The sequence below is a fragment of the Cygnus olor genome, chromosome Z, assembly GCF_009769625.2.
Source record: "Cygnus olor isolate bCygOlo1 chromosome Z, bCygOlo1.pri.v2, whole genome shotgun sequence".
NCBI classification, from domain to species: domain Eukaryota; kingdom Metazoa; phylum Chordata; class Aves; order Anseriformes; family Anatidae; genus Cygnus; species Cygnus olor.
Genome location: NC_049198.1, coordinates 65055767 through 65070697, shown reverse-complemented (window position 1 = coordinate 65070697; position 14931 = coordinate 65055767). Strand labels below are relative to the sequence as shown.

Sequence of the window (14931 nt, the reverse complement as noted above, 5' to 3'; positions counted from 1 at the left end):
TGTCTGTCCGGCCGACCGCAGGGGCGGGGGCGCGCCTCGGCGGGGCGGGGCGCGAAGCCACGCCTACGGGGCGTGGTCTCAGGGTGCCGGAGAGGTTCCCCACGGCGCGTGCGCAGTGCGCGTCGTCGCGGTGCGGCGGGCGGCCATGTCGGAGCGCGTGCTGTTCCGGCGCGGTGCCGGGCAGGTGGGCGGCGGAGGGGGGGGGCACCGGGAGCGGGGAGCGGTGTTGGGGGAGGTGATGGCGGCGGCTGTAAGGCGCTGTGTGGCCTCCGCAGAGCGACGACTCGGACGTATGGGACGACACGGCCCTCATCAAGGCGTACGACAAGGCGGTGGCCTCCTTCAAGGTGAGGGGCGGCGCGGGGGGACCGCCGTTTCCCCCAGCGCACGGCGCCGGGTCGGTGCTCACGGCCGTGTCTTGTCTGTTCCCCAAGAACGCCCTGAAGAATGGGGAGTGCTCCGAGCCCTCGGACAAGCAGGAGCAGCGCCTGGGGATGAAGAGGAAGAACAACAAGAAGAACAGAAACAGAAAGAAGAGCAACGCGGCGCCGGTGAAACAGGTCGCCGCGCCCACTGGTTGTGGTGTTGTGCCCGGCGGTAGTACCCAAAACCAGCCCTTTTTACCTCAGAAGTAACGCTCCGCAATGGGAGAGCAGTGAGAACGCTGCAGACCTTACCGCTGTTACACTGAGCGTTTTCACTAAACACATGGGAAATGCGTCCTGGGTGAGAGGCATCGTCCTCGTGGTTGGGACAAAAAGCAGTGCAGAAAAAGGCTTATTTCTCATTAATCATTGCTGTAGTTATTTACTTGTCTCTCTCCCTTCTGTTGCAGTGGAAAGTTGGTGACAGCTGTAATGCTGTTTGGTCTGAGGATGGTAATGTGTACCTAGCAACTATTGTTTCCATAAATCAGAAGCGGGGCACGTGTGTTGTTACTTACGATGGATATGGAAATAAGGAGGAGCAGAACCTATCTGATCTACTTCCTCCAGCCAATGATGAAACAGTAAGATGGGGGATTCTGGGGAGGTGAGGGATGCTTTCCAGCATTTCTGGCACCACTGCTGTGACCAGATGGGTTATGTGAGAATAAAAACCCAATTGCGTTGTGAAGGAACACAAATTGATGGAACAAAAGGATCCCCTTACTTCTTGAAGTCAGCGTGGAAGAAGTGGGGGGGGACAAGAAATTTATGAGTAAAAGTAAACTTAGCTAACATGGTGAGCAGATAGGATTATGAGATAACTCCTCAGTAGGATTGGGAGGGCAAGAAAGAGGGCTTTCCATACTTTTTCACACTGAAATTGTTTCATCCATCTCATAAAAATGTTTTGGTTTTCTAGAATGAAAACGAGACTCCATATTCAACAGATGAAAGTGAAAAATCTTTCCAGTCACCTCAGAACAAAAACAACTGCACAAAGGCAAGATTCTCTCCCCAGAACTTCCGTTTTCCCATACCACCAGCAGCCCCGGGCTTGGGAAGGGTAAGCTTAACCTTATCTGCAATAATTTCTATACCACTGTTAAGCCTGCTCTCTAAATTCTGGGACAAGAGGATAATATTTGTCATATAGTCACAGAATTGTAGAATAACCCGAATTGGAAGGGACCCACAAGGATCATTGAGTCCATCTCCTGCCTCCACATGGCACCACCCAAAAATCAGACCGTGTGTCAGAGCGTTGTCCAAACGCTTCTTGAAGTCTGACAGGATCAGTGCTGTGGCTGCTGCCCTGGGGAGCCTGTCCCAGTGCCTGACCACCCTTGTCATTGTCTAGAAACAAAATAGCATTTTGAGAATAGATGTGCTGGTTACAACCCATATGTACTTAGTTTTTAACAACTTGGCCACAGTGTGGACCTTTTGCAGAGCTGGTGGCTAGTGAAGAAGGCTTTCTCCTTAGCTAGCACTTGCTTTGCAACTGCCTTGTAGCTTAGAAGAGGAATGTTGTTCCCTGGACTATGATCATGCTGTTTGTGGCAGAACTGTGGTAGAAGCTGTTAATATCGTACCTTGCAAGACAGTTGATACGTTTCATTTCACATGACACTGAAGGCAAGCAGAGTGACGTCCAGGTGTCATAGAAGCCCTCAGCTGTAGCTTCTCTATTGACTTAGCTGGGGTGTTGATACACCCTTCAGTTTTCATGTCATGCAGAGGTTAAAATAATAGGGCAGCTAAATACTGCATTGTGTTTTCTAAATATTGCCATTTGTGCAAGATATCTCTATTAACATTTTCTTTTGTCTTTTATCTTCCATGTAATAGCTTTGTATTTGAGCTCATATTAAGCAGATACATTCATGAGTGTAATGGAAATGGCACACTGAATTCAGTGAATCTAGTCAGCATGTGTCCCCAGCCACAAAGGAACAGAAAAATTATCTGTATGCCTACGGGAAGTATCATATATTCTTCATGTAAAAATGTAGATGCCTTCTGTTTAGACTTCTGTTTAAAAAAACTTTTTTGAAAGCTTATGTTAAATAGAACCCTGTTTCAGCACTGGTTACCTCAGGGCATATTTAATATAAGTTTTACTCCTCTAGTCATGGAATGCTCCCCAGAAATAGCTGTCCCATGTTCTTATTTCAGTTTCATTAAATTGCTCGGATGGGCTGTCTTCAGTTTAAGGTTTGTGTATTGCTTCAAATACTTGTGTTTAATAAATTCTAATGCCTTTTTTTTTTCTTAATTTTCACTGTTCAATTACTTCAATATAGTCTGGATCAAAATTAAGAACACCTCCACCATTCTTATCTTGCTGGCCTCCACCCTTTCCAGCAGGACCACCGGTAAGTAAGAGTAAAAAGTGTCAGAGATGAGTATGGGTGATCACAAGTTTTCTGAGTGTGCTGATCACATGGTTTTAGGACACATTTCTGTGTTAGACACCATATTTTCCAAATATTTGACAACCCATTCAGTTGCAAATATTGCAGAGATCTAGTGCAGGAGGCCTGGTCTTCACTTGTTACCTTACATTTGACTAACAACATTTCACTGATACCAATAAGTATTTTCTTCTTCTAATGAAAGTTTGTTTGAACAGTCAAACTACAGGAACCCTATTTTTCCCAGGCTTTGGAAACCAAATGTTTTTAGAAAATATTGTTTTGCTTGACTCCTTTCCAGGGAGTGCATTGAGGATATGTTCCTGGTTTTCAGTTTTATATTTTGGTCATTTAGAATTGGTTGCTATCTAACATGGCCTATACTCCATTGAAACAAACAACTTATATTTCCTTGGTGTTTTCTTAGCTGATTCCTCCTCCACCACCTATGGGGCCAGATTCTCCTGAGGATGATGAAGCGTTGGGAAGCATGTTGATAGCCTGGTACATGAGTGGTTATCACACTGGCTATTACCTGGTATGTGCTATTTCTGTCTGGAAGTATCTTTGTAATCCTGCTTTTGTGTGTGTGTGTGTTGCTGCTGCTGTAAATTATAATAGTTAGATTTAAAGGTATTTTGGATTGTATGCATGTTCATGTCCTTGAGTAGGAGTCACATGAGCGTGGATGTTTGTACAGTTGATGTTGTTTTAGTTCTAGGTCATCTTTGAAGCACTAACTTTAGTATTTCTTGCTTCAGATTATATAAGTGGATTTCTTTAATATAATTTTCATTGGTCAAGAAATAGAGATCTTTAATCATTCCATAAAAACACTGTTTGTAATGGGGACAGGTAGTTTAGTTTCTGTCCTTTTTAATGCTCAATGTCTGATCTCTTGATTTGTGAAGGAATTTAAAAAAAAAAAAAGTTGTCTGCAAATATCTTTATTCTGTGACAATATCTTGTTTTTACAAGGAAGTTAAAGCTCTAACTAAATTGTGTCCTGTAGGGTTTAAAACAGAGTCGAATGGAAGCAGCCCTGGAGAGAGAATCCTATCCAAAATAACTAAATATCCATCACTGATTTGAATGATTGTAAGTATGGTAATTTTATGCTAAATTAAGATACATAGTTGCCTGACAAATTTGTTTAGCTCTTGGAAAGTGTTGAATTCCATGCAAAAACTTCGTGCTTCAGGACTTCCACCTGCTGTCATGGCTCTCTACAGAGACCTTCTCTGCTATTATTAATCCCTTCTTTGCCTAGCAGCAGTGGAATAGTATTTTCTTTGCTAGAATGAAGGAAAGTATTTTATTGCTGTGATGAGAGGTTTAACTACTCTCTCACCATTTATGTCACAATTAACAGGATAGTTGACTTAAACTTTTAAGAGTTACTCTATCTGCTTGAGGGTTATTTTGAAGGTAAAAGGTTGTTAACTAAAATACGATTTTCACAGTTATGTACGCATTTTCAAAAGCAACTGCTTCTCTATACAGATGAAATAGTGGGATATGTAGCTCTAATTTGTTTTCTGGACAAGATCAGCATTTCAGGTTTATGTTGCTGAACTATTCCCTTCTCAATACTTCAGTGCCTGTGCTTTTATTTGGAATCATTTGTTTAGAACTCTCCAATTCTCCGTAGAACAGAACTATATTCTTACGGGAACTTGCTTTTCTTATTTTCTGTGACAAGCATTCAATTTCAGTGCTAATGAGTAGTTCTTGTATGTTTGTTTAAAAAAAAAAAAAATGTGTTGTGTACTAATTCTTACTTTTTTTTTTTTAAAGCCAGGTACAAATGTTTCTCACAGAGGTGTGTATCACTTTGTGCATTGGTTGATGGTGAAGACCAGAATTTTATCAAGACAATTAATCTGAATGGTTTCTTAATAATGAGCTGCCCCTGGTAACAAGTAGACAAATTACTTGAAACTACTAGTTATATGTGCATTGTCATAAAGACAGGCAGGCAATTCTGCTTTCTAAATGCAGGCAAATGCATTTAGAAAGCAGTGCAGCAATGAAGTGCTTTGGCTTTTTTTTTTTTTTTTTACATTCTTGAAACACAATTTTAAGTCTAATAAGAATTGGGAAAAAAAAACACTTGATAGATTTAATTTATCCTTTATTTTAATGTCTCTTGTATTCCTTTGACTTTTTACCTGACTGACAACACGTGAACTAGCAATTACAGTATTTTCTGTTTATGGCAGCAATTTATGTTACAGTGGCCACTGGTGGCAATGACCTGAAAAATGATAGACTGCCATATTTAAAAAGATACCTTATTTTACAGGTCTGATTAGAATCCCGAGTATGGCAGCTGAATTCAGAAAGGCTCGTTTTTTGTTTCACATGCTTGTTAATAAAGTTCTACTTTTCAAACTTTTAATTTAGGCATGTTGTTTGTTTGTTTGTTTGTTTGTTTTTAGGCTTCCATAGAAGTCTTCCTGTTGTATGAATTGCTCAAATAAGACGTTAACGTTTTGGCATGTGGCCTTTTTCTGGGTTTCCTGTGGTACCATACTAAAGCCAAAAATTGTAGTAGTACCTCTGCAAAGGTAATTGAAATTGTGGACTAAGACTTTGGCAGTCTTAGAGTGACAGTCTTCACTCTTGTAGAATGGAGGCTATACACTTAAAACTAGATTTTGACTTAGTTAAAGCCAGCTGTATCTATTGTGGGAAAAGTAGCATAATTCAGACTTCGAACTTTGCTATATTTGACTCCTTTCCCTACAATGGCCAAATTCCAGAAAATCATTTTTCCCATAAATAATTGAGCAAAAAGAGAGAGATAAATTGAAATCATAGCATTCAAAGGGAAGTTTTTCCTTCATTGCCTATCGAAACTAGATTAAAATTGCTCACTGTCATGCAAAGATTATAAACCAGTTTACAACTGGTTGTTGCTGAGAGGGACAGCTGCCTCTATAGCTAGTCCTGTGATAGTTTCTGGCATGAAGTTAGAACAAGTGGCCTTAATCAGTTTTCAATACTAGTGAAATCTAGCATCCAATATTATTTTTAGTGCAGCCCCGCTACAAATAGTTTTGTGATTATATTTCAAGGCAAATGATTCATGTAATTCATTTCATTCCAAGCAGAATGACTGAATAGAAATAATTTTTATTTTAAACAGTCTTTAAGCATGTTATACATTTTTCCGTAGAAAGCATCACTTAGTTACAATCTATAACTATTTACAAAGCAGGTCAGGTTTTACAATTTAGTTAATTCTGTCTTCCTTAATCCTTTCACATATTTCATTGTGGTAAAATTTTTACAATGTATTTATTTGAAATATAGGTGCATAATTCATACAGCAATGAAAAAAACACTTTCAAATGTTTTTAGTCTTGAACAATTGGTGAAAGTGCAAAAGCAGTTGTCATGATATTTTCAACTCCTAGACAGGGTTATGAACCTTCATGACATCAAACATTTTAAAGTCCTCTGCATCAAGGAGCCAGCCCTGCATCATAATTGTCACAAGGCCAGACAATTGAGAAACAGTGGACAAAAGCTTTGACTGTTGATGATGAAAGCACTGGCTTTCATCTGATGTGTTAACATACATGACTAATGTCCAGATTTCTTAAATCAGGCTTTCTTAAATTCAGGGTTCTAAAGTTTCTCCAACCAGTTTCTGTAATGTTGTGATTTACTAAGAGAGAGGAGAGCACTTTTCAACCTTCTGGAAACCTCCACAGGTTGTGCAACCTTTGCTGCAAAAATAAGCAGAATTCAACTGAGGATTTAAAGATGCTTCAAACCCATTTGGAACATGAATAAAGATACAGTGAAGCTGAGGACTTGTACATCTAAAATAAAACAGAATTGTTGCTATTAAGATGAAAAATGTAGAACTTTGAACTCACATCATTAAGCATTTTAATGCCTCAGGCTAAGGACAGTGATAAAATAGAGGGTATTTTACCTGTCATATTAATGTCTCATAGAAAAAATGTATCAGTGTGCTGATGGGTGTGCAATTATCACTGTTATGGAGCAAAGCAAATAAAATACCAGCATATACAACCACTTGCACAGCTTTTCAGTCTTGCCTTACGGTCAGACTATTTACAAGAAAGAACTCTTGTCAGCAAATCGCTGAGGTATACTGGTATATTAAAATATATGTCAAAAATAGAAGAAAATTGTAGGACAGACTTAGCATTTGCTTGTGAAATAGTTCTTTTTTTCAATCTTATGTATGAGACACTAGTTTTAAGACTGTACTATCAAGTATGAAATTCAATTAATATTTTGGTAATACACTGTTTTAGTAACTAGTGCATCTCAGTGGTGAGAGGTAAGCTAATAAAACTAGCAACCAAATTATGAAATTCTAGTTTAAGTCAGTTATTGCTTTTTTTTTTTTTTGGTTTTGTGCTGTGATTGTTTTTGTAATATTTTACATGTTTTGTAGAAGACAGGAAATTGAGACATTTCAAAAGAATTTTTATACAAAGTAATAAACAAAGTCCAGTGTCTAAGCAGTCTGAATACACTGGTGAGCAAGAAATATTTGGGGCTGAATGTAGAAAAAATGGTAAGAGGGAATACCAATTAATAACAAGTAAGTTGTTACTGTTGTAACATGTACAAACAAAAGATTAATTTATCCTGAAGCAGTGTGCTCTCTGCTCTTAAATGTTATTTCATGTTCGAAGTTCTCTCCTTTAAAGTCACTGATTTCCATACAGCTGTCATGATCCAAATACAGAATTAATGAGAAGTATCTGGGATGCTGCAGGTGCAACTGTTGAACAATCAGTTTGGCTGCAGACTTCAGCCCTTTCCCTTCAGGAAGGACTAAGTGTTGCAACACTAAAGATTCATTGTATAGTGAACAAGGGTCAATAAAGGTTCTCTTAGCTACACCTGTGAACTTTACTTCCAGAGGGTCTCTCCCAGCCAAGGCTAATAAAAAGATGAATGACAGCAGCAGCTTCATTTTCCTGTTTAAATTCACCACTTGTTTAAATCAGATGGCCTATGTTTCATTTTATAGCTAGAATTGCAATGGACCACTCTGGCCTTAAAATGCAAACAAGTTTCACTATAAGTTCATTTCTATTTCTTTAACAAGTAAAAATATACTGTAGTTTTTCAATATTTAGTGGGGCTGAAACTTTTTTACCTTCTCCCTACAGTTACTAGGTAGATTGTAAAACCCTATTTGACTAGATGTTGAACATACAGTTAACTAAATGTTTTTGGTTGTACTGTATGCAATATTATATTATAACAGAGCTGGGAAATCTTACCATAAGATTATCTAGGGGCTCTAGACAGAAAAGTAATCTTCCTGGAACAAGGCAGCTGAAATGGAGCCATGGTCTGTTCATCGATCTGTCACAGCAGCTATTGCATGGTACAGACTGCCAATTGTACTCCCTCTTCTCTTCCTCCCAGAGGCTTGTGAGCACCAAAAAGGGCATATATTCTCTCCAGCAAAACAGGGAGCAAAGTTCTGATGGAAAGAACTGACTGGACTCCATACTGACTTAGAATCATAGGATCATAAGGTTGGAAAAGAGCTTCAAGATCATCTGGTCCAACCATCCCCCTACCACTAGTATCACCCACTAAACCATGTCCCTAAGCAACAGGTCCAGCCTCTCCTTAAACATCCCCAGGGACAGTGACTCCACCACCTCCCTGGGCAACCCGTTCCAATGCCTGATGGCTCTTTCTGAGAAGAAATGTCTCCTCATTTCCAACCTGAACCTCCCCTGGCGCAATTTGAGGCCATTCCCTCTAGTCCTATCATTAGTTATCTGCAAGAAGAGGCCGACCCCAGCTCCCCACACCTTCCTTTCAGGTAGCTGTAGAGAGCAATAAGGTCTCCCCAAGCCTCCTCCAACACTAAACAACCCCAGTTCCCTCAGCTGCTCCCCATAGGACTTGGGTTCCAGGCCCTTCACCAGCTTTGTAGGCCTTCTCTGGAAAAGCTCCAGGGCCTCAATGTCTTTCTTGTACTGGGGGGCCCAAAGCTGAACACAGTACTCAAGGTGTGGCCTCAGCACAGCAGAGTACAGGGGGACAATCACCTCCCTGGTCCTGCTGGCTGCACTATTCCTGATACAAGCCAGGATGCCATTGGCCTTTTTGGCCACCTGGGCACACTGCTGGCTCATGTCCAGGTGAGCATCAACCAACACCCCCACATCCTTTTCCCCTGCACAGCTTTTGAGCCACTCTGCCCCAAGCCTGTAGCACTGCATGGGGCTGTTGTGACCAAAGTGCAGGACCCAGCACTTAGCCATGTTGAACCTCATCCCATTGGTCCATATCCATCCTGTCCAGGTCCCTCTGCAGGGCCTTCCTACCCTCCAACAGGTCAACACTTCCCCCCAGCTAGGTGTTGTCTGCAAACTTACTGAGGGTGCACTCAATTCCCTCATCCAAATCATCAATAAAAATGTTAAAAAGGATGGGCTCCAACACCTGGGGAACATTACTTGTAACTGTTTGCCAGATGGATTTAACTCCATTCAACACCACTCTCTGGCCGAGCCATGACTTATCCTGGTCAATAAAGTTGCAGCACTGAAAGGTTAAAGGTTAAGAGATCATTTATTTATTTATTTATCTATCTATCTATTTATTTATTGGGGGTAGGGAGTGGGGTGGTAAAATCAAGGTAGATACTTAAGTTAAATAAATAAGATATAATTTGAGGGACTTGTTTGGAAGAAAAGCTGTAAGTGTAAAACAACAAAAAAGTCATAGTGCCCAGCAACTTTTCTAAATGTGTTGATTTGCTCTTTCGTTCTTTTTTTCCTCTTTCCAATTTTCCTTTACATCAGAAGCAGGGAGTTCTCTCAGCCATCACTCTGCAATAAACTCCTGGAATAATGGCGGAAGAATTTATAAATTGGCTGAAGTCTTAGGCTCAGTAAACCTAGTCTAACAGCTTCATCTCCATCAGCCCCTGATTCAGAAAAATCATACTTGGTGAATTCGAAGGATGGCTTAGAAAGATTGCCTAAGGCAAGCTTACTACTGAGGAAAACACTGGCAGCACATGATCTCTTTCTTCACTGTAAGTGATAAACAGTAAGTGATAAAAGAGAGAGGTTTTAAAAATAGTCCTGCTACTGAATTGCTTACCAGCTGGGTGCTGTACCAAACACACAGCAAGAGATGCTGTAAAATATGGTCTCTTCAGAATGGCCTGCATAGACTACAAATTTCAGCTTAACAATAAGCTTCTTCACAGGGGCAATATTGTACGAGATCAATTTCTTCAGCACGTACAGAGTGCTGGAGAGAGGGAACTCTAGGATGCTTAAAGTTGCATACTTGCCAATTTCTCTGGTCCTGTTAGGTTGGATAGCAAAAATCATCACCCTACTGGTGGAGACGGTTCCTTTGTGTAAGTTTTTCTCTACCTATGGGCACTGAATGCTTCTCATTATAGTCATCCAAAAGAGGTAAGACCTGATTTTTGTTGTTGTTGTTTTTTAGTGGTTAAACAATGTCTCTTAGAGCTGTTTCTGTTAATGATCCCACAAATCCTATTGAATGCTTGCATATAGTATCAGCCATGCTCTGATCAGATCTTGTTAAAGTCAGGGAGAGATAAGATACAAACTTAAACTGCCCAGAATGGGGCAGCAACCTGAGGCCCAAAGAGGAGCTGTTTCCCTCAGCAATGCTGTTTTTCTACTTCCTCATTCACCTTCCAGCACAACAGTGGAGTTAAAGTTTTCAAAGATTTCATATAGAAAAAGCTGCTGTATTGCCTGATCGTTAATATCCTGTGAGACAACTGATAAGTCCCCATAGATTAATTTCAAGTCCATAGCAAAATGGTTTGCATTTCCAAAAGAAAAGTTTAGAGAAGCTGTTATTGTTGTAAGCCTTTGTGAGTTGTTCAGACAAGTTCTTTGCTTCTTGAAGACAATGGCTTTCTATAAGTGTCATACCTGCAAAAAGGATAGCACTAAGCAATAAAAACCAATGAACAGTTGATTGTGTACACAAAAGTCAAATGCAGTCATACATCCATTAAATTGGAGTAATAGGAACCTGAGATTCTCTAGATAAAGGAAAAAGCTGGCATCACTTCTTGCAGATAAGGCAAGTTCCCACAACTAGATTTGCTCCTGGCCAGCTTACTGTGGGGTTAGTTTAAATGTATCAAGTAATCAACTGATTAAAATCAAGCTAGAAGTCTTTGCTGGACCTGACCTATCTGTGTGCAGAGGTATGCTGGTATTTCAGTGCAAAGAGCCCTACCGTTCCGTGGTCTGGAAATAAATTAGATCAGATCCAGAACTGTGTCAACATATGAATAAATACATCAACAACCTGGAAACATTTCACACCCTCAGAGGTTGGTGAAAAAAAAATACACATCTGGCACCATGCAGACAAATAGTCTTAAAATGGAGCTAAACATCCTTTTTGCACCAACACTAGCTTTTGAAAGAGCCAAACATGCATTCTGAAGCTGCTGCTCTGCCAGGCTTTTTAAGTTCTGGTGCAGAGCATCAGTTCTGGATGGAATCAGCTGCATTGTCTGTGCCTATAGCACAGTTCATCCAAAACCAATTTAACCCATGCCAAATAAATATGTGTGTGTGTGTGCACGCTGTACTTTGATATTTCTGAACAGCTGAAGAGACAAACATACTTTTACATTGACATTATACAGATATGCAGTATATGCATTGCTCAAATAAATAAATAAATAAAATAACACAGTAATATGTTATCTCAAACAAAGCAGTACCATTTTATTCTCTGCACATTCAACAAAAGTACAATGAAACCCTGAGATGCTCACTGGCTCTGCCAGCCCTTCACTAGGAGGGAACACCAGAGAGCTCCTTTTTGGAACAATTTCAGACAAGATAGGGAATACTTTTGCCGATGCCTGGGGGACTATGGCTTCCCATCAGAAATAGCCACAGTCACTTTCAGTAAAATGAAGATTTACTTGCTGGTGAATGTAAAGAATGAACAAATACCTTCATTTATAAGCTGGTAACTATAGCTTCTAATGTCTTCGCCACCATCTCAATACCATAAGGTTTTAAAGTATTATGCTTTCAGAGATCTAAAATATGTCTTTATTGCCTTCAAAAATAATAGAGCACCTCCATCTGAAACATATATATCAAATCATTTGGGCATTTTTGAGAGGCAATATTAGCCATTTTCGGATTAGCAGAGGGCTGCTAAAGACTCTGGGCAGTACTACTATAGCAAATTTACTTCTGAGATATCAGCTGTGTGATTGCTTATCAGTACTATTGTGCAACTCATTGTGTAAGAATTCTTCCCTCAGGAATTCACGTGCATGTCAACAAAACCATGTGGCCTTGGAACAGCTACAGTATTTGGAAAAAAAAAAAAAAAAAAAAAAGGAAACATTGGAATCAAAACATAGCAGAAAGTTATTCCAACCTAATTTCTTTTGTATCCGAAAGCATTATGTAATATTTTGTATGCAACTGGCATATATTTGCAATTTTCCAAAGCATGCTTAAAAAAAATCATACCGTATCATCACAAAATAATTTAGTTTCCTTATATGCTTCACCTGCATAAAGATTACTTTTGCCTGCAAAGAGCTTTGGGTTTTATTCATAGGTCACAAAATCAAGCAGAAGCTGATTTTATACTACTATACTATATTTTATACTATTTCTTGTCCAAATATATGGACAGCCCATAAATCCTAACTCAGTCCTGTGAAAATTTTGGCTGACTAAGCGTCAAATCCAGAAGACCTTCAGTAATCTCAAACTAAAATGCACATTCAACTTTCAAGTAAGGCTGCACAGTACCTACCAGCTCTTACAGAGTTTAGGATAGCTTTCTCATTGAGATTGCCTTACAGGTACTGTGTTAGAACAAAAATAAATCATGTTACAATCCCTTAAATACTTACTATTTAGTTTATATTGAGTTGCTTAAGTACCAGCAAGCACTAGTATCTGCAAGGACAATTTACAACAAATGTGGTACTAGTTATGCATTTTGCAACACCACCAAAAGCCTACGAGGCGCAGTTCTGACAGGTGCCTTACCTTGGTGCAGGCTGCCAAGAGAAAGCTGTGGGAATGCCTGCAGATACAAGAAAGATATCATTACAGACAGAGGCAACACTGGTGGGACAGAAACATCCGTTGCTTGAGGACTCTGCCATCTGCTTGCCCTGCAGACTCTGTTTGCCTGAGAGGGGTGGCGAGCATGTTGATGCTCACTTTCTTGCTCATGATAGCAAGTAAATAATGGCTTTGTGCTTCTCAGCTGTACATATCCTAAAGATGTCTCAACTAACCAACAAAAAAGAGGAGCTGTAAGGTCTCCTATAAAACCTGTGTCCTGCCTAAAACCTCTGCACTAGCTCTCTGCAGTCCCACAAATTGGGACTTGGCTTAACCCCTCTGCCCAGCCTCTCCAGGAGGCACCTTGACAATCCTTCAGCTCCTGTAGCCGTTCCCTACAACCTATGGATTACTTTGCTATGAACAGAGCACCCCATCATTTCACTACAGTGACACAAGTCTGAGCATCAGCTAGCCCTTTCCGTGCAATGAGGGTAGTCTGCAAAGTTAATAGGGGAGGAGTTAGATTAAATGTATTCTTTTTCCCTCCAAAGAACTGGAAATGACCAACAGAAAAATCAGCTCAGTGGCAACACTACAAAATGATTGTGGCTTATGCCATCTCCAGAATGAAAAGAGGCCTTTGCCTGTGATTACTGTGTAGAGCCTTTAGAGACCACTGGTGAGCAGTGACTGGGGAGGCTCACAGTAACCAGATCTGCCCTTAAAAACTACAACATGAACGGCTTCACTAGCAGGAAATAGTGCAGATTAGCACAAACCTGTGCAGGCTGTTATGTTGATTAGATGTTTGGTTGCTCTTCCACTGACTTTCCAAGTGGTGTTTTCAAGACACAGTAGTTAGTATAATACATTTCTCCATTTATTTCCATTTGAAAGAAAGTTATTACTATTTGATACCCCTTTATTTTATATGGAAACTTCTACCTTATTTCAACTTTGGAGCATTAAATTTTAATTAAAAAAAATGTGTTTTTACAGAGGCACGATGTCTGATACAACCAAAAACATGTAATTGATTATATATGTTTAAACATCACAGTAGTATTTAAAAAACAAAAGCAAAAGTTTATGTCAACTTTCATTTCACAGCAGGAATTTGTCTTATGGCACAAAGAAATGAGAGAAGCAACATAGGTAAAAAATAGAATTGTATCCAGTGACTCCAGTTATCCCCCAAGCGGACTGCACTGATGCCACCACATTGAGATGCAAAGCATAGGTGACTTTCTTTAGACGGTGGTTAGCAAGTTTACAAGAGAAAGTTGAGTTGGTATTGAGAAATGTGCTCGGAGAAGAAAAAAAGTCCCCTTGTGAAATGTCACCCTGTAGCAATGATTGTGATTTATTTCTATGCAACATCCCCACAGGAACAGGGAATCTGATAAGGCCGTGTTAAACTTCAAAAACAAGACCTATGTAAAGATACGGAAAATGAAAATGCTCACACACACAAAAAAAAAAAAAAAGACACCATATAACTAAACTAGCAACCAAATAAAAAAAAAATCTTACAGTCATTCGAGAGTTTCCTGTAAGACATTATAATGGAAGGGCGACAAAATTATGTGATATTTATTAGAAAAGATTTGTGAAAAGTTACAGGAAATCAGTATGACTGAGAGGAAAATAAATCAGATTACCAGAAGATACCATTCAAAAAACTGTACTTTTTGAGCAAAGAAGACAGAAGGCTCAAAGGCTCTAGCAGATGAAATATGAAAAAAATAAATAAAATCAGGCATAATAATAATAATAAAGAAAAGGTTAATAGTAAAAAGCTAAAGGAATCTAAGCCTTCTTCCAGGTATCAGAAACAAAAAGCCAGCGAAGAGAGGTGGTAGAACCCACTATAAAAGATATTAAAGAACTGTTCAAAGAGACAATGCAATGGCAGAGAACTTGAAGTGCCATCCTCTGCAGTATTTGCATTAATGTTCACTGCAGAGGAATTCACAGAGATTCCTAGGGAAAACATTATGACAA

The 14931-nt window shown here is 39.7% G+C and overlaps 1 protein-coding gene across 1 annotated transcript; it reads left to right on the top strand.

The window, feature by feature from the left end:
• The first annotated feature begins 49 nt into the window (after positions 1-49).
• On the top strand, positions 50-5243 carry LOC121061271 (survival of motor neuron protein-like). The gene is made up of 9 exons (XM_040539841.1): positions 50-184; positions 276-347; positions 435-560; positions 836-1009; positions 1348-1491; positions 2732-2803; positions 3270-3380; positions 3855-3940; positions 4640-5243. Exons 1-8 carry the CDS (start codon positions 146-148, stop codon positions 3909-3911), a joined length of 795 nt encoding a protein of 264 aa, XP_040395775.1. The 5' UTR covers positions 50-145; the 3' UTR covers positions 3912-3940; positions 4640-5243.
• Positions 5244-14931: the final 9688 nt, after the last annotated feature.

Coding starts and splice junctions, on each gene's coding strand:
- LOC121061271 (XM_040539841.1), top strand. CDS start 146: ATGTCGGAGCGCGTGCTGTTCCGGCGCGGTGCCGGGCAG. Junction 348..434: donor AGGCGGTGGCCTCCTTCAAG/GTGAGGGGCGGC, acceptor CTGTTCCCCAAG/AACGCCCTGAAGAATGGGGA. Junction 2,804..3,269: donor CCTTTCCAGCAGGACCACCG/GTAAGTAAGAGT, acceptor GTGTTTTCTTAG/CTGATTCCTCCTCCACCACC.